Here is a 20,515-nt window from a genome sequence, read left to right as displayed (position 1 = left end):
TAAAAGCTAAATGCTTTTTGAGAACTGCTCCCAACTCACAGTGACTTGGCAGATGATGGTCTCTTCACATCTGGCCACTTTCGACGCTGAAACTGCCTAATTTTCAAGCAGCAAAAGGAGAAAAAAGTTAACCATCACCAAGAAACCCACCAGCACTACAGCCTGACAGATGAGGAAGGAGAATTTAGCCTGAATTTGGACTATGAAGTTTAGAACATGCTGTGACATTGAAACAGAAATAGCTCCAGTGTATCAAAGTCATAGGGTGGAAAGATCTTGCCAATGTTTGTGGTTCCCAGTACCACACTAACTCCTTTAGCACAAAAGTAGTATTTAAGAATAATAATTTAACTTTTTTTCTTAAAAAATGTACCTGTACTGCTCATAGCTTCCATCTTTAAGTCCTAGATGGAGAAAAATTAAGAATATTAATAACAATGAAAAAGGTATAGGGATAAAGGCACAAATTAAATAAAAGATCTAAGAATATTAACAGATTAATGTGTATTGCCATAATAAACATTTCCAGACATGTTACCTGGAGCTGTTGTTTTCCTATTTAATCCCATATTCTAGGTAGAATAGGTTGTAAGTTCAGATAGGTACCTCTAACATTTTTCTATAAATATCATTCAGTGGTGTATTTATTTAAATGGCAAAATCAGTTGATTTCAAAATGTAAAGCTTTGCATGATGGGCAAGACAAAATATTTTGGGCTACTTTTGGACTCAGGTAAAAAGCAGTATTTTTGGGTGTGGGATTTCATGCTCTAAAGGCTACAATTAAAAAAAAAAAAAAAAAAAAGTATTTCTTATGTCAACACTACTAAGAGATATAATAAGAGCAATTTAAAAAGAAGGAATACAAGTACCTGTAACCTTTTGGTTTGCTAATATCCTAAAACATTAGAAGAATTATTAAAAATTAAGCAGTATGAAAACCAGATCTATTGAGTCGACCCAGAAAATTTAAGGGTTTGGAAAGGATGCAACTAGTTTTAACCTATGCCTATTTTGGTTTTTGAAATTTAAATACATAGTTATGGTGCACACATGTTGGTAGCATAATGCAACCCTTCTTAGATGGGCTGTTATTTCACAACTACCTTGCAGCAACACAGGTAGGGGAAAAAGGATCAGTTTAAGCACTGCCATCCTTTTTGATGTTACTGTAAAGCCAGTTAACCACAATGCTGGCACTGTCTCTCCTAAAAGATGTGGTTCTAAAATTTGTGGCTTTAGTTGGAACGTTAAAACTCAGCTACCAAACTTGTTGCCCAGAAAGCTTGTGCAGTCTCCATCCTCGGAGATTTTCAAGGTGGAGCTGGATAGCTGGATAGAGCCCTGAGTAATCTGGTCTGACTTCACCACTGACCCTGCGTGCACTGAAAGTTTGGACTCTATGAACTCCAGAAGTCCTTTCCAACTTGATTTGTTCTAGGAGTCTATGAATTTGAAATTGGCTATTAGGGTATTTTTCCCTCTTTCAGAATTTTTGCTCCTTCCTTATCTCCTTCCCTTGCATCTCAGCAATATTCCTCACTATACCATGCAAGTATCCCTCTTCATTTACCATCTCATAACACAAATTGAACAAATACAAAAATTTAGGTACACAGCCATTAGCCTCAGCAGGACATTACTAGTATAAATAAATCCCAAAATCCTTTTGACTTATACAAGTTGCATAACAGTAATTTCTTTGGAGAATATCTGAGTGTAAGAGGAGAGGCACTTACCCAGATCCATGTTCCTAGTTCTGGGGTTGCACTGTTTATAGCCTTTGCAGCTTCTTAATTCCATGAGCTGGACATGCAGTTGATTGAGAACATCTCTGTCTAGTGTATTCACTGCATTAATCAGCTGCAATAAACAGGAGTTCTTGTTAGTATCTATTACTCTGTAGTTTTGGTAACTTTCATACATGGAATATGTGGCTTATTTCTAGCAGGAAGGAAGCCATATCATACTGTGTTCAATTATTTAACCTTATCTACACCCGTCACTATTTCAATTTATCATCAATAGGGAACAATCATGTATTTCTAGAGCTGGTCTGTGATCAAGTACCTGATAGGGATCGGTATTGAGATCAAAATACTCCAAAAATCCAGTAGCAAATTCACAAAACAGGAAGTTGTGGGTCTCGTTGATTGTCCTCAAACACCAGTATGTGTTGTTGTTGGCACTGGTACAGGCACAGAAAGGGCCCACTGCAAATTGGAGAGTTACAAAGACATAAGCTATATGCTGTTGTCTTTAGGCACCATTAATGACTTTTTGATTAAGGTTATTACTTTGTTCATAGACAGTTCCTCTCTCTGACTCCTGAGCTCTGAAGTGGAAAATGCCTTCCAGCACTTCCAGCTGCTGCTTCTGTGCATACCTAACAACCTACACAAGATGGCTGACTGAAGGAACATCTTCCCTAGTTGCTTTCCCTGACTTCTCTGGTTGGGAAACATTCCCGATGGTGAGACACTACATATAAATGTACTGTGCACAATACATGTAGGTTTTTCTTTGCAGCTGGTTTTACTTTTAACTTCCTTGCCTTTTGTGCAAGGATAATGCCAGTGCTGGATCAGGAGTTATGTAGTAGTAGGAAGGCTGCATAGCTCCTGTACATACTAATGCTATGGAGAACTCCTAGGAACCCAGCACCCCATCCCAGCCTAGCCAGTACCTGCCTATATATTACTTAGTTTAAAGTATCCTTACGTGTCCAGAGGGGAGCAGTTTGCCAGTGCTGGTTGTCATGGGTGAAGCAGGTCAGCCCAGGCATGCTGCACGTGTCATTATTTTTTATTCTCTTGAGAAGTTTGCGCAGTTTCTTCTTCCGTCTCTGCTCCCTCAGCAGCCACACTCTGTCTTTCTCCTGTAGGGATTTCCTGCACACATGAAACATTAGGGTCACGCAGACTCTGTTATTCTTGAACACACCTAAAAAAACCATGAGGCAGCTAATAAAATAAGCTTTGAGGGAAATAACCAATATTTTCTCATTAAATGGCTTCTCTTACAAATATCTCTGGATAAAATGCTTTGCAATTCAATGTCACTGAAAAAAAAAAAAAAAAAAAAAAAAAAAAGCCAAAGAGGGTTATAGGCTGTCCTGAAGCCTGGGATGTGACATCTCAGACCAGCAACCTCATCTGATTTCCAAATATTTCACCTGAGGCTTGGTTCCTTGCCTAGGTGTCTGTATGCTTATTCTTTTTACTACAGGATAACTGAAACACTGCTGCTTTAGCTCAGTTTGTACCTGGTCTGCACAAAACAAATGTTAATGGCTTTGTATTTCCTCTTCCAAAGGAATAGGCCTTCACTTACTTGAAAGGATGAAGACCAGATCCCTTGTGCCTCAGTTTGCTTTTATGTTTTGAATGGTAACTGGAAAATAAAAACAGCATTGTTGATGAACAACAGAAATACAATTGCTCCTGCTCATACCACACTGGAGTTGAAGTGGATTTAATTCAGTGTGACTTCTCCCTTCAATTTATTCATTAAGGGCATGTGATGAATACAGAGCAGCCTCGCTAGAGTGGGTGAGGGGCTTCTGAGCCTCCTGGCTCCCCCTTTCCTTAGCTCAGTTGTGCACAGTGACACCTGGTGCTCTAACGCTGGATTGCACTATGTAGCAGTATTCCAGCTACAATTTTCCATACAGCTTCTAACTGGGTGGCTTAAGTCTTTGGCTCTGTCTCCAGAATCGGGTTTTTTTGTAGTTTTTTTTTTCAGAAATCTCCTTTCTGTGTAATTTACAAAGTTAAAAAAGTATAATGCAGCCTTAGTCAGTGGCAATATTTTATGAATGATAATGTTGATTATATTACCCATGCAAGTCAACAAACTAATAAATGCTATTTTCTAAAAAGCATATCAAAATTTAGTTAATTGTCAGACTAAAATTCCTTTTGAAACAATTATTTTAAATTACTAGTTCTCCTGGGATCTTTAATAAATATATCCCTATAACAAATTAACAAACTAATATTATTAAAGAACTATCTCCCTTTACTCTTTTTTTTTTTTTTTTTAATCATACACTGCGCATTACATTAACTATTCCTACATGCTAAATCCTACATCCTAATTCAGTGCAATTCTGCAAATAAACATCTATAAATATAATGTTTAACTTCATTAATTTCAGTGGGATTATTCATCTGAATAATGCTATGCACAAATACAAGTGCTTCCTTATATTGGGCCTGAAAAATGTAACATTCTTTACATTTACTATAAAACATTAACTATAAAACTCACTCAACTTTACAGCATATATTAAATAAATTCAGTTGTTAACATCAGTTTTTACAGTTAACAAGATAAGCTGTCTGGGGATCTGCAATTTAGAATCATACTATTTAATTTTAAAAACTTTTTTTGCCATGGATTCCATGTATTGTTTGTCATAACCCAAGACATTTATGTTCTCAATTTAGTGATCTGTTGTTGAAGAATCCACACAGGGCACAGGCAGTATGTACCTCATATCTATACACCAGGGGACGTTGCACTTCCAAGGATTTAAGTATTATGCTCAAACCCTCATTCTGTTATATCAAAGGGGCACAGAAGTACCATCCACACCCTCTCCTGAAGGCTTAGTTAAAGCTGCTTTAGCCACAGATAATCACACAGCTGCCTTGTGGTTTTCAGTACACTGAAGTACAGCTTTTTTTGTGATGCTTGTGCTGCTGCTGCACTCCCTGGTGACATCTGGCTCACAGCAGCCTCAGTGATTGCTCTGTGATCACTCTGATCAGGAGCAGCTGCTCCTGGTTTCTTTCTCAATAGCCTTCTCAGGGGCAAATTCTGTCTGGATTAACATTTGATTTAGAAAGATTTTTGCTGTGCTTACTTGCAGAGCAAGAGCCTGGTTGCTGCCCAGAAGGATTCAGGTGTGCTTGAACCTTCTTTTCCATAAAATCAGTTGGCATTTTGCAAATATTTGGCTATAATTTGGCTATGCAGATGCCTCACTGCATCATCAGTATTTTAGTATTTCCTGTTGTACTCAAAATTCACAAATCATCTGTGAGTGAAAAGCAGATCTTTTGCACTAAGTCAGTGGTGGTTACACAAATACAGTTACTCTACACCAACTGTTAAATTCCTGTTCCTCCCACCTGGAAAAACTGCAAAATGTTGCAGTGATTGCATCCTGTAATATTATACATTAAATCTTGAAAAAAATGGGAAGAAATTTTCTCATTTTCCCACCCTGTTATTCCATGTACTTCACACACTTTTCATTTTAGAAGAAGCCTATGGAATGCTGCACCATATGGACAATTTCCCATTGTGGAAAATGAGTTTTCAGGAAAAAGTCTGCAGCTTGAAATATTAATCTCTGGTATCTGATAACAGCATCTGCAGTACAAGAGCACAACTAACTGCTTTTTATGTCATGTTACATGTCCTGCTACATCATCACCACTTGACACAGAGACAATTAAACTCCTGCTTGGCAAAAAGTGCTCTTCTGCAGCAGCCCAACTCTCCCAGAACACATCATACAAGAGTATAGCAAGTAGACACCACTTAAAAAACCAGATTCTGATCTCTCCTGTGAAGACATTAATCAGCTACAGTTGTACACTACAAAGAATTACTCTGAAGTACACAAGAAATACCTTAGCTTGTTACAGTCACACTCTTCGGGTCGCTTCTTTTTCAGATGACCTCTCACCTCCCTCAGGTTTTTTATTTTATTTTGCAAAGTTTCAATCTAAAAAAAAAAAAAAAAGATACAGGTTAGAAAAACACAGGATGATTTAATCTAACCTTCCCAAACCCATTCTCTTATCACCAAATACTTCCTTTTCACCACCTTCCATAATTCCCATCACTAAGAAGTATTTTCAGATTATCTACCTTATCAAAATAAATCACAGCAAGAGAAAACCTGGCTGGTAGTTTTCCTGCTTTGATTACTGAATGTGAAAGCAGAAGGTGGCAGTGGGGGAATGGGAGGGCACACAGACCCCAGCAGAAAACCACCCTAGTTTCATTGTGATCTTTCTTGTTGTACTCTACAGCACAGTTCCAAAGGGAGCAAGGTCAAAGGAAATTCATGCCCCTAAATTTCTGCCTGAACTCAAGAAGAGGATGGGGAGGGAGTGCTCTGAAGTCCCCTCTTCAGAGCTTCTGAAGAAGAAAAAGCAAGCATTTTGCATGGCACGCTCTAGGAACCTCTGGCCACATGGGATATGGATTAGCTATTAATCAGGCCACCCATGTGGTTTATTTTTAACTGCCTCTTTTTATTTCTACATTAACTGCCTTTTTATTTTCTGTGTTAAGAAAAATACACAGAGAAGCCAGCCCTGTCCCCCTAAACCAGAGACAACAGGACAAAAGCAAGCTCTCATTTTCTTTGGTACTTGATATAGCCTAGATTTTCTGAAGAAAAAAATTTAAGAGAGAATGGTGATACTGAGATTGCCTTTTTTTTTAATTCTAACAAAGCTTTTCTGCCTTGCTGTGTGTCAAATCTGTGGCCACAAAAGGGTGGCCAATAAGTTCTTGTGCTGTGAATTCATTTAACTTGGTAAGAGATTACAGGAGCTCTTTTCTTTATGCTTCTCTTTGGCACTTGTTACACCATTATCTGCTCCTCAGAAAACTGCCTTTTTCATACACCACATATGCAAAGGGTTTGAGCTTAGATTCTTCAATATCGGTGACAAAAACATCAGATTGAGTTTCATAGCCAAATTTTATAGGGCAAATTCTCTCCAGGTTCTTAATATCCACAAGCTTAAGGAAAACTAATTCAGAACCAAAATGTAATGGTTAAACACAAGTGAGCAAAATAAATAATTCTAGAAGCACTTGAACTAATTAAGCTCATGCTTCCTTGAGCTGTTTGACAGCTGAAGGCCTCTTTTAGAGAGGTACATTGGGGAGCAGGGCTAATAAGATGTGAAAAAGATCCAGATGAAATTTTTCCCAGGATGGGGACACTTTTAAGTCTCTCATTTATCTCCTAAGGCTTATGACATTTCTCAGCTGTCACTTCAGTTGCAGTTCTCTCCTCCACTCAGTACCCTGCCTTCACAAACTTGTAATAACTTAATTATCTCTGAAACATCTATTCTAAAAGCAGCCAGAAAGTTTGAAAGGTTCCAGGAAGGGACACAGCTCAGAGGCAGACAACACAAAGGCAGTTGGCATGATCCTATCAATCCACAGAAAAATACGCTAAAAACACACATAGAAAATGCACAGCTGATAACATCACTGACCTCGTGGTCAATATGCAGCTTATGGTCCTTCCAAGCTTGCAGTGACCTATAGAGATCTGTGTCACACTGCACGGTATCATTCTCCAGGATATAGCACCTTGGCATGGGAAAGCAAACAGTGGTTATGACAGTGGATAAACACACACAGAGCAATGGAAACAGTTGGTTTTAACAGCACAACTCCAGGGCAGATGAGAAGCCAGGCTGGTAATGATATGCAGATTTCAAAAAAGCAATGTACATTCAGGAGAATAGAGGTGTGCTATGAACCAGGAAAGAAATTCAAGGCTGAGTTGCCATGGAAATTTTTCAGAAGTAGAAAAATTCAAGGAGTATATTCCTATCAAGCAGAACCTGTTGACTGCTTAATTTCTACATGTAAATTGTGCTGCACAGCTTTCTTGCTTATTCATTAGGCTGTCTACATAAATAATCTCTACTAACTAGGAAGCACAGAAAGCATTTCTCAGAAGCAATTTCCCAATGCATAATTAAGTGATGCAGGGGTAAGGACAAGGATAAAGTATTTCTTTATAAGCTGTATCATTATATCATAAAGAAAAGGGGAAAAAAAACCCACCCCCAAAAAAAACCCCCAAAACTAAAGAAATTCTGCCGTCTTCTAGAAAAGGATTAAAATTTTTGAAAGATACCTCCCTGACTCCAAAGGCAAAATACTGTCTGGTAATTCTAAATGCTTATGTTTCACCAACTGCTAATTCAATTCACATTTAAAATCCTTTCAAAACCAACCAACCAGAAGCTCAACAGATTTACCTGAGAAGTCTATTAGGGGTCAACAAACCCACGTCATCATTTTTTAATGCTTGTTTAAATTAAAGTTGAGTGTTTTCAATACTCCTTTATGTTCTCCTCATCACCTCAAGGCTGTTGTCTCACAACCTTATTTTCTGCAAGTTTTCCTGGGCACACACATGAATTATGCACTACCTTTTTGACAGTTTCTTGTATGGGTTTGGGATTCACCCAGTAAGGCAGCAAAAAACCAATTTAACTTCTTCCAGAAGAGAAGCACAGGTAGTGATTTATGGGCCCTGAACATTCATGAGAGCTGGGCACAATTTTCTGATGTCAACCTGGTTACATTTCCTCCTGTTATTGAGTCTCTAGCTCTGAAAACAGAAGTCAAATGGAAACTACAGATTTCACCAGTAACTGAGCTGACTGGATCATGAATGTTTATGTTTCTAGACATTAAACAATTTAATGCCTGCAATCATGCAATCAATAATGATTGGTGGATTTCCTGATAATTCACAAGCAGAAATGGTGACTAAATTAATTAGGTAGAGCAGAAGATCCATCATCAGCCTCTAGACTTGCACACTGAGAACAGGCTTTTAGCCCAGACAATTCCCTCATCCCTTTCTCAGTGTGTTCCAGTGCTACCAGTCCATCCAACTTCATGCATAACACAGACTTTGCTTTCTTAGCACTGGCTACAGAAAGCTGCTTGTTCCCTCAGGACTGATTTGGTGTTTAAAATGCAAAGCAGACAATGACATGAAACAAGATCCAGCTTTTGGTCTTCAGGCAGGCCTGGTTACACACTGAGATTTCCATGGGTAGAGCCTTCCCTGGTCTCACTCAGGTGCACAGACAACTGCTGCAGTTTTGCCTGTCCTCACTAAAAACATGCTCTGATCAGTGATCACTGCCTCCAAGGAACGGAAGACCTAAAAGCATTGCTGTAGTTCTTCAGTAGCTTCACATCCCTATGTGCACTGCAAAATTAAAACCAAAAGTTGCTGTACAGATGAGAATAAGAATCTTAGTGAAGCTAGACTGGGTATGCAAAAGGGACACAATATGCTTATCACAAAGTAACACACCCATTTAAGTCAATTAACCCCTTAAGGGAGCAAAAATTTTCAGAAGTATCCCATATGCACTCACCTGTGAGTCACTTTTATGAGGTTAGGGGCTGTATAATCTGCAATGCCACCAGTGCCACTGTATTCCATGTCCTTATCTTCCTCCTCACGAAAAATATCCCTCTGCATCTTGTGCCTCTTGGTGATGTTTCGTGGTAAGACAGGTTGGTAGCCATCCTCTAGACCCAAGTTATAAATGGCTCCATCCAGCTCAACAGATACAGAACGGACTGAGCGATTCCGGACATAGCTGGATTTGTATTCTGCATGGAATAGGAAGTGAAAGGGTTAACAGGAGGAGAAACAGCATGTTAGGATTTGGTTTTCTTGGTTCTTGGGAGAAAAAGAACAGCCCATACTGTGGCACTTGTCCACACAGCCATACAGTGTGGAACACTGGCTGGCAAAACAGTGTTTGTTGCCACTGTGCTCTGAGCTGCTGCTTCATTACCTTTTGCATTAATATATGAACACCTTTGGGCATGGGAGAGGGGCAGATACAACACAAATGCACATGAGTAGCAGAGAGGAAAAATACACATCTACTTGTTCACTATTACTTTGAGAGCTTAACAGTTTTCAGAGACTGTTTTTTTTTTTCCACCAAGAGTCACTAGATGGCACTAAGACCTTGAAAAACTAACCATGACAGCTCAGGACAGAAAGTTCCTAGGTTGTTCTCCATTGTTTTCTATTCACTACACAATGCTTCACTGATAGGATTCCTGCAACACATTCCTTAAATTGTCTCAAGTATTTCCAGTGTCCAGTCTAAGTCTTTTCTCAATGCTATGCTCATTCTTCAAGATAAGATGCTTGATTTCTTTGGGAGGGAATAATATCTGAATCCTTTTATCCACATCTAAATCTTTTCTTTGCAATTATTTCCCCAATGTGCAGACCAGTTGGTGCACACTCTCCAGTGATGTGACTCCCTCAGGCTTTGCTTCTACATTTGTGGTCCAAAGACAAAATGAAACATTTGCTATGCATTGTCACTATGCATTGTATGAATGTCATTGATCTCTTCACCATTACTGCTTTCCAAATTTCTCTGTCCTAGCCAAAATGCCCAGGGCTCCTCTTCTGCTTGGTCTGTGAATGGCACAAACATATCTTAGTTATGTAATCTAAATCCATATCTAAACTTCCCTATTGTATGATGAGGTCCATCTCTGACAGTGTTTCCTGCTCTCTGCCAATGACCCCTGAGAACCACTCATTTTAATCAGAGTAATTAGCTCATTGCTTCAGATAAATGTGCACCCAAAGTACCACAGCCTCTCTTCTCCTCCCTGCCCACCACTTGGGTCTTTGGTCTCTGTATTAGGCTTGGAGTCACCTTAGACATTACTGGAGACAATCAAGTCTTTTGGCTCCTCTGGTCACTCTCCTTCACACAGAGCTGAAACACACAGCAAGCTTTTCAAGAATGGGATTTCCCTCTGCAGTCTGATAAGGGGAAAACTAAACAATGTGCCAAATGAGAAGATCAATCTTTCTTGCAATCCCAAACTCCACAGCAAAACAAGCAGGGAAAAAAAACCCCAACCAACTATGAATAGGAGGTAGGACAAGCAAAATTGACAAATCTTGTCATCAATTGGCATGCTTTGGCATTAATGCAGAGTGACTTTTTCAAGAAGCCTTACATCAATTCCAAATGGATCATAAAGCCATTTTGCAGACTGTGGCAAGAGGAATAAACATCTCTAACCTGCAGCTAGTCCAAGCACTATACTCGTCATCACCACACACATTAGTAGAATAGCAGCTGGATTGTCTGGCTTTGCACATTTTCCACCTGTGGTTCGAACTTTATTGCTGATATTAAGCCAGGTGAGTCACTGCTGAAGGGGAAAAAAACCCCAAAAGACCAATCCTACTTCAGGCACTCAGGAAATGTTTGACTAAATGAGAAGGAAACTCCCATCTTTTCATAAGTAGGAGGAAGTTCCAAAAAGCTACACCCTAACAATTATATTCAAAGTATAGCCCCTATTTCTTTAATTGCTCCCTCATTTCATCTTGTTAAATTCAGCCAACTGACAATTTACCTTCCTTCCAAGTCTAATGGGCCAATCCAGTATGTTGGACCTCAGCAGATAGCTGCAGGGAACTGTTGTCTACACATGTCCCTGGAGAAACAGAAGCTGGGAGTTACTCCTCCCTTGCAGCCAAACCACCCCAGCCTTACAATGAACAAATTGCTCTGGAGTGACACAGCTCATAAAGGACTTGTATTGCTTTATGGCAATGTGCTACCCACAGAGCTGACTCAGTGCTGTGATTAGGTCCAAACTCCATTATTTTCAAAGGAAGTGGCTAAAATATTTAACAGGATCAATACTCATCTGTGCTGTGCTCTCCCACCTGTAAAGTGCACTGCAAGCACACATACCAATGACTAATTAGTTATTAGCTGATCCTCCCCTAGGTTTAAGTTTTACTCTCCAACTCATTTACCTGTGTATCCATCCCACAAACAGAATAGATCTAGAGCTGGTAAATATTCTGCCCAAAACACCTATAACTCCCTTTTTCAAGTTATTTAAATTTGGTTTTGGTAAGTCCTGTGAGTCCTGATGCCTCTCATTCTCTGGTCTGACAGAAGCCAGATGAAAAGTCAACTTAACTGCTGAAAAGTTGCATCTGCAGAACTGAGTCTGAAAATGGAGTCTGGAGAAATTTAAGCCTAAGCAAGATAACAACATTTCATTGCAACTGCTGTGTCTTCCTGGACCGCTTGAGAAGCATGCTTGTCTTTGCTGAAGCCTGAAAGGAAGGACACTGCTCTGGTCCAGATTTCCCCAGGTAGCCTAGAGACTCAAACAGACAATTTTTTACAGCTATTTCTTGGTTGCATCTCAAGGTTTCAACACTGCCTACTGAGGACACGAACTGCAGTATCCAAAATTATCATTCAACTGAATAAAGCAAGGCAGTGTTGTATTATAAAGCCATAAACTTCATATCTGACATAAACACGCCCAGCCTTTGGGTTTGTATTTTACTCTCCTTGCATCCTCACTCAAGCCCCATTATTTATTTTGCAGCTACTAAATTCATGATTTAACATTGAGATCATTTGGAAATGATAGTTCTCTCAGGGATAACTGAGAAGATTGTACCCAACTATAATTACTGTATGGCAGGAACATGACTGCTCAGTGGGAACACTGCAGAAGACCGAGAACTCTTTGTCTTCCCTGTTGACACTTAATCCACACAGGTAGTTTGGATCTGATGTATTTTCCAGCATCACAATGATGATAGAATAAGACAGTCTGCAAGGATTATGCCTGTACATGGGCCACAAGGAAAATATCTACCACTAGCCTCATAAATTCCTGCTGGACATTTCCCTGTAATGTCTCTATGATTTTCGAGAATTTTGTAGAGAAGAAGCATTTTTTTTCTATAACACCAAAATAAAATTAGGCACTTTAAACTAAAATGTTTGAAAACATTTTCTGTCTAGAAACACAAATAAAGGTGCAGAGGTGTTTTTCTTGGATATTAGGTACCTAGAGATTTCTAGAAACATTATTTTGAATCTGTCTCCTTAGGTACTTCAAAGAGGAAAAACAAAACAAAACACAACCCAAAAACTTTCTTATATTTAATTTTTCACAACTTCCCTTAAAAATTATACTTTAAATGTGGTAGCTTTAAAGTAACTGACATTCAGGTTTGATTTGTGATTAGTTTTGTTTTGTTTTTTTAAATAAGAGGGTCATTTTGCTCCAGCATTGAGCCTTCCTCAAAAGAAAAAGAATGACATGAAAATTGGAATAAAAACACACTAACCCCTTTGTACACACTTCTGTTTGTTGTTTACAGATCTGTGGCCTATCATCATTTCCCTATGTGCAGTTTAATAACTCCTTTAATCACATGTACTTGTTCATCACAGGAGGAGATCAAATCCACACAACAGACCACAACACAGCCAAAACTTTTAAGAGCTCTCTATTACTTTAAAGTTTATCTCTACTGCAAAGCTTTGTTCCATCTTTCTTATAAAAATAGAAATGTACTAAAGAAAATAGAGGACACAAACACAAACATGCCTGACATCCAAACCTTGCCCAGTATTAGAATGTTTATGTGCTTCTATCATGTAAAGGCTTTGCAGGCAAGTTGTATATTTGCACATGGCCCAAATGGCATGTACATGACATGACCCTGTTTTGCAACTGAATTTACTCAGTTTAGAAAACACTGTTGCCTCCTAAATGCACTGGTGCACCTGACAATGGGCCTAGACCATGCCTACATAAGAAGATAATTATTTTATCAAAACACTTGGTGCTTCATCCCCTCTATCAGTAATTTAATCTGGTCTTTCAGATCACGTGTTCTCACCACACAGGACTGATTTTAATCTTTCTGAGAGCCCAATCCTTATACCCCAATCAGGCTTTGCAACACACTTGATGAACCCTCGGAGCAGGGCATCCAATTTGGTTTCCTGCAAATGGCTGTAGATTAGAACTCATCAAAATTGGTCTGCAAATCCATCTCTATTGTGCATGACAGAACAAAGTGATCAGGATGTTGTCTTCAAAACTACACTATGGCTATGAACTAAAGCATTAATGGGTCCAGTTTGAAATTTCTATTTCTATTACACTGCTGTTCAATCTTATGAAAAGCATTTACTGGCATTCAAGTAGGGCTGCAGTATGATCCCATGCACTCATCATATGAAGCCAGTGAGCTGAAGGTACATTATAAACTGCCTCTCTGAGCAGAGTGTAAGGGAAAAAACATCATTCTGATCCCATTGCTAGAGGGAGCAACCTTCACTTTCTTTACCTTATCCTCCCTCATACATAATCTAAAGGCAATTATACACTTAACCACCTCCTCTGGACACTGTGAAAATTAGTTAATGGTTAAGAAGCACACCACAGATGAAAATTACTTAACTAAGTGTTAAGGATTATCAGATAGCATTATGTTGCTGTCACTTAAATTGTTTTCCGCTTCTTATTTAAGTGCCTTCGATTTAGTCCTGTTATTTGACTCTGCATTACTGAACTTTCTTATGTGTGACTTTAAAAAAAAAAAAGTTAATTGAACTGCAAGTTCTAGTGTTATTTAAAGATTATCTGCTGTGCCACATATTTAAACAGCACGTATAGTTGAGTAATTTCATCCTGGAACCAGTAATTTTTTTCAACTTAAAATTAGCTTAGTAGGTACTAATCAGCTTGCAAGGCAAATATAATGGGAGAAAATCAATTTAAACTTTCTTTTTGAAGCTTGTGCCAGGTCATTATACAGAAAGACTAATCTGCTAAATAATTAAGGCTCTGTATTTGTGGAGTGAGACGAAAGAAACATTACAAGTGAATAATAATTCTGTGCTGCTGTTTGCCTCTTTAATCTATAATTAGACTATGTACTTCAAATATAGTTGTTAGTCTGACTAAGGTTTAAAACAGAGCCAGTGGAATGGGCTTTCTGAAAACCACCTGATCTGCGTCAAGGAAACAAGAAATGGAGTGATTCCCCTTTGGACATGATCTCTGGTTAAAAGTCAGCCTTGTCTGTGCTGACTGAGCCCAAGAAAAGGATGTTATAAGCAAGCAGCTTCTGTAACAAAGCACATGCATCCTGATTAAAAATAAATTACTGTAGTAATGGTTCCAGGCATTTCAATACCTACTGAAAATTGGGGGTTTTACTGTAAAACACTGATCATGTTTCATGGCCTATATAAGGATGTGCTGCTTGCCACTTTAATGTGTGCTGCATTTACTAGTTTTATAGGAGGTAAATATTGAACCCTATTTTGCAACAAAACACTCTTCTTGCTACAGACAGAGACATTTTCAAAACTGATTATCTAATATGAGACGTGCTGTTTCATGGGCAGCTATAAGGTAACTAAGCTGACAGAATTCAATGCCTGTGAAAATCAGGAAAATGATGCATGTGAAATGTTAGTGAAAAAACTCGTAACAGTTTTTTAATTGCAGAGACAGTAGATACAGTGGGATCACTTACTTTTCTTGGAGAAGAGTTTCTTTCTCCGTCCAACATGGCTTAGCTTGTATTCATTCTCTTCACAATTGCAGTCTTCACTGTTCCTGTTGTAATACTTAGGCAAAATATTGGAGGTGCCTTTGCTGTTGCCTGCAGCTGCCAAGTTTGCCAGTCCCTTGCACTTGTGTAGCTTCAGCTTTCCACTGGCATCTTCCACACACTGCCATTTCTGGAAGAAAAGGTTGGTCATTAAAATTATTTATTTATTTATTTATTTACTTAAATAAATAAATAAATAAATTTTATTTATTAAAATAAAAATTGTGCTTTCTCTAATGGCCAGCTCCAGCAAGCTATCAGAGTCCTCCTTGTAGTAAACCAGGGCTCATCTATCACCCTCTTCCAGATTTTTTTGTCATCTTCCATTTTCAGATAAAACCAGAATTCTTCGGAACACTCTTGCATAATGGTGGCAAGACAAGGACTTTGAAGCCTCTGCCACTGGTTTGAAAAGAATTCTTGCCTACCAGCAGGGGTGTTTTTCAGGCTGGCAGAAATCTATGCCACTACTATGCCATCAAACCAGTACCAAGCTCCAGGCCTGCATGCAATCTCAGCCTCACCCACCCTACAAGGGAAAAAAACTTCTTAGAGAAGTTTTCTTTTCCTTTCTAGTTCAACTGCCTGATGAAGGGATGATTTTATCCAAGTTGTTGATTCCTTTACTGCAAAGATCTGGTCTGAACGGGTTATCTAGACACATTCTACAGTCAGCTAAGAGGAACAGTACCTTCCAGGCTGTAATTCACTTCATCTTAAGGTGACAATACAAAAGAGATAAGAAAAAGGATTGCCTTGCAGAAGTGTCTGTTTCTCTTCACTGATTTTTTAAAGCATGGGTATGACTAGCTATGAAAGTCTGTAGTTAGAGTTTAACTCCATCCTGAGTGTTTCTCTTAGTATTCCCCACTGAAAACCCTTGGGCTTGACTAGCAATGATGAGCTGCACTGCCTGCCTGTGAAGTAAGAATCCCCTCCCTCTTCCACTCAAACTAGAGTAAATCTGATTTCTCATCTCCAGTTCCCTGTTACTCAAAACCTGAAGTAACTTGCTTATAGATCCCTTTGTGCTGCTCTCAGAGCTATGCTGTTGGCAAGGGAATTTAGACACCTTCAGTCTGGCACAGAAGTTTCACCCACTTCCCAGGTACATCACAAAATTATTTCATCTACTCCTTTATTTACCAACACACTGCTAGTAGCTACAGAGCTTTGAGATACATAAAACCCCTGCATGGTAGCAGTTGCTACTGCCTTTAATAGACACTCTCAGAAACACTTCAGCTTTTTGCTGAGTCTTGAGAGGCGTTCCTCTTTTTCCCTATTATAAAATCCTAAGTGTCTGCCTCCAGGACTCAATGGAATATTGAGAATTTTCCAAATAAAAGAACAGATGGAAAAACAGCAACAGTTCCCAAGTGAGATGGCATTTTACAGCAGCCTTCAGCTTCATGAAGGAGACTCAGTCACTTCAGTTCCTTCAGAGAGATGTGCCCAGGCTAGGACAACAAAGCCTATGTTTTCCATTGAAATTCACCCCCTTGTTTGCATGACAGCAAGGAGGAAAACAGGAGGAAAACAGAATCAATGTGCTTTTACAATACAGAATTTTAACAGGAGTCAGAAACAAGCCAGCCAGTTACAGTGGATTTATCTATGCCCATGTGAGATCCTCTCATCTAAAACCATGAGTTTTACGGTATGTTTTGCTGAGCTATAATTACTTCTTAGGTGCAAACATTGTGTCCGACCTCCTGGTACAGTCCAAGCCTTTCAGTGATGCAGATGAACGTGGCTTAACTTTCAGCACAAGAAATCATAGGAAATCAATGAGAGATATTCACAGTAGGACACTGGAATCAGACATCTTTGCATGACTGTCTAAATCTGTAAAGCAGGACACATTTACCTAGATGGGTTGTACAACAAAACTAATCTTTGAAGAATAAATGAGTCTTTTCTGACTATTTTTAATAAATGCTTAACACTGATTTATGGACAGGCTAAGGTCTGAAATAAAAGTTCAGCAACTAGAATAAGCAACTGTTTCTTTCACAATGAAAAAAAAGACATAAAAATGTTGCTGTTTCCCATTTCAGTTTATCTGAAGCTTATTTTTGAAAATATATGAACCAGCTCCATTTTCTGCTCTGCAGAGCTCTATGCTGTAGGTGTCTGATACATGAAAAATGAAGATTCAACAGAGGGCAAATTAAATGCCATGATGAGAACTACTGTAAATAACTGCTCTGATGTGTGGCCCAAAAATATTTTTTCACTATTTCTTTCATCTCCTGTCAAGAAAGTGATGCTCATTTTTCCCCTCCAGGTTAACTGGAAAAAAAATTCTTTAATTTTTGGTACAGTTTAAATCTTTCCAAGGCAGCTGTATGCTACAGTAAAAACATCTTAAAGGCTTTGCTGGAAGGGCACATTGTATGCATTAACAGACCCTCTCCTGAATGACTGCACTGCAGAACTGCATAAATTACTTCAGAAGCAAACATTGAACACATGTGGGAGTGGAGGAAGAAAAGTCTGAAGCTTTTACTTTTTTCCAAAAACAGATATAGGCATGTGTGTGAACGGGTCTGGGATTCAACAACTCACCTGTGGTCTGCTTTTAAGTAAAAGCACGAATTCTCTAGGTCAATACCATGGCTAAATCAGCTGCAATCATTCCACAGGATGCTTTCAAACTTAGGGAAAAAAGGTAGCAATTGCAAGAGAACAGTGAAAACCTCTGCTTGATAGTCCAGAAGCTTTAAACATTTTGAATTCTGGAATTTAAATTGGTTTCTAGTGCACAGCATCATGCAGAAACCTGTGTCAAACCCTGGAAGCAATTAAAATATTTTATAAGAGGTAATCACTTAAATAATTAAATCCCTATACGAAGAACTCCAGAGTGCCCCAGAGATACTTTGGCTCACAGTTTCAAATGATAACCATCCAGCAGCAAAACATAATTACATATAAATAGTGAATGAACTCAACCAGTCAAGGAAACAAAGTGCCCTTAGTTCACCACTTGCCTCTAACTTTTCACGTCTTCTCTTCTTTATACCAAAAGATATGTTCCAAATTCAAGTTCTACAGCTTGTAATATCTCGGGAGAGCTAAGTCCTGAATGGAAGGGCAGTTTAACACAACCTAAAAGTCAGTGGAGAACCCAAGCTCCCACAATCTTCATCCCAGCTCATATCAAAATTACAGAGTTTTTGTCCTGCAAAGCCTTGCAGAACGACTCAAGACACTCAAGTCATCAAATCAACGTTTTTTGCACTATATTCTAAAGTTCATCAAGCTCACTTTCCAGACACCTCATTTAATTATTGAAGCTGTTCCAGCTGGAGATCTCCCACCATCTTCAGGCAGACCAAGTCTGTTGTGCTCTCTGCCACCTACTGTGCTGGGCATGTTCTAACACACTGCTCCATCCTCAACTGTACCTCCCACTACACAACACATGCTACTCAGTTCTTGTGTGAAGCAGAAGAGTTTAATGAAGCTTTAGTTTAATTAAGAAATTAGTTCTACTGAACAGAAATCTGGTTCAATGGTACACAGCAAAAGAAAAAAAAAAAAAAAGACAAAATAAAGACAGTTTGTAACAGATATTCTCCCCTCTAGCCCAAACTACCTGCTATATGTATCAAAAAGAGAAAATTAGGACATCAATATCGATGAGACATGAATCAGAACAGCAGCAGTCATAGACTGAACAGATGCCCAGTTTCCCTCCAGTAACACTATTCACCTTGAACATGCAAGTGACCCATTAGCAGAAAAAGACACTTATTTTTCTTTGTGTCAAAACCCCATTATTTCCTTCACAGTCCTCATCACCATGAAGTGCTTTTTGCATTATTGTGCATCAATGTCTTCTTCCACTACTGCAATCACAAATGTTAATTTAGAGTCATTACTTGAGGCCTCAATCAGAAATAAATAGCCATGACCTTCCCTGTAGGACTTTTTCCTGCAATTCACTCATTTCTCTCAGTGACTCTCAACTGATATTGTTTTCTTTGGGGGGGAAAAGGCTGATCACACAAGCCTTGCTAAGAAAAGATTGCAGTTGAAACATACAGCTTTCAGAACTGGGCTCCTAATCACCATGCTGTGTCTCATCAGCTCCTCTTTTTGTTAAGTGAGATTCCATTTTCTTTTACAGAGAACCAAAAAGTGAAACTCTCTGATCAGTTAGCTGCCAGCACGGCTCCCTCCCTAACAGTTTTAGCAATATGGGATCTAGGAATCAAAGTTTCTGCAGGATAATAAAGTTCTCTGTTCCTTGCCAGCAACCTGATGGCAATATCCATCCTTGGTTTATGCAGATGCTTTCTGAACCCCAACCTTCCTGCTACGTTGGATGATGAGACTGTCTGCTTAAATGCCCAGAAATATTCTGACTTCTAGTCTAAATCCTTTCATGCATAGTCAGGACATATTTTTTTCTTGTATGAAAAAGTACAGTTACAGTTTAGCGAGCTCTTCTCTTTTGCTTTGGTTTGTCCCTTGTGTCACTTTTTATTGGGCTAATGAGAACAAAACAGAAAAAACCAGAATGACACAGGGCCCTTCTCTACCAGAGGCAGTTCTGCTTTTGCTGGTGGCTTCTCCTCCTGCTCAGATGTTACAGATTTCAGGAAACAATCAACTTGAGTTTCCCATTGCTTGTCTCATACACACCACTGCTTCTCCATTCTTGTTGACTGTAAGTACTTGGTTCATGTCTCCTGTAAACACCCCTTAGATTCATGCTGACAGATTCCTCTCTCCTCAGCTACTTTTTGCCTGAATATGCCCAGTTCCTTAGCTCTTCCCAACAGGTATTATTTTTTTTGATCTTTTAACATTTTTTTTTGGTGTTTGTTTCCCCCCACATGTACCTTCTTCCTATTTATCCATTGGTGAAAGGCAAATCTAATTTCTTGTTTCATGTCACCAGTATGAAAATAGCACTGCCTAGCCTTCATACCAACAGGACATTATTTCCCTATGCTGGCTCATGATTTTTGGAGACTCAGATCTCTGGGCTCTCAGATAATTTAATGTCACATACTGTGTATCATTAAAACCTTAAAATTATAAGATGGACAAACAATTTATTGACAGAAAATTTGAAGGGCTTTTTAATGCCCCAAAACTGTAGCTGGAGTGAGGCAAATGGGACAATCAACTAGTATGCAAATGAAAAATCAAGTATTCAGCTAAATTTATGTTTACAATTATACAATTCATTTATTATTAATATAATAATTGGATTGTGGTATCAAATGGTCCCAGCTGCTGTGTTAG

The 20,515-nt window shown here is 38.8% G+C and overlaps 1 protein-coding gene across 2 annotated transcripts in view; it reads right to left on the bottom strand.

Annotated features, from left to right (window-relative positions):
• Window positions 1–20,515, bottom strand: part of SULF2 (sulfatase 2) — a 66,188-nt gene that overhangs the window by 3,775 nt on the left and 41,898 nt on the right. The window contains exons 12-21 of one of the 2 annotated variants that reach the window (XM_008497879.2): window positions 15,173–15,380; window positions 9,177–9,417; window positions 7,260–7,356; window positions 5,646–5,740; window positions 3,334–3,393; window positions 2,722–2,891; window positions 2,071–2,213; window positions 1,740–1,863; window positions 374–404; window positions 40–96 (exon numbers count right to left, since the gene is read on the bottom strand). In XM_008497879.2, coding sequence (XP_008496101.1) covers window positions 40–96; window positions 374–404; window positions 1,740–1,863; window positions 2,071–2,213; window positions 2,722–2,891; window positions 3,334–3,393; window positions 5,646–5,740; window positions 7,260–7,356; window positions 9,177–9,417; window positions 15,173–15,380 — 1,226 coding nt within the window. The remainder of the gene's footprint in view (window positions 1–39; window positions 97–373; window positions 405–1,739; window positions 1,864–2,070; window positions 2,214–2,721; window positions 2,892–3,333; window positions 3,394–5,645; window positions 5,741–7,259; window positions 7,357–9,176; window positions 9,418–15,172; window positions 15,381–20,515) is intronic. The other variant, XM_030463410.1, reaches the window with a different exon arrangement.

The sequence above is a fragment of the Calypte anna genome, chromosome 20 (genome assembly GCF_003957555.1).
Source record: "Calypte anna isolate BGI_N300 chromosome 20, bCalAnn1_v1.p, whole genome shotgun sequence".
Lineage (NCBI taxonomy): Eukaryota > Metazoa > Chordata > Aves > Apodiformes > Trochilidae > Calypte > Calypte anna.
Note: the sequence above shows the minus strand (reverse complement) of the source record. Positions and strands in the feature narration are given on the sequence as shown.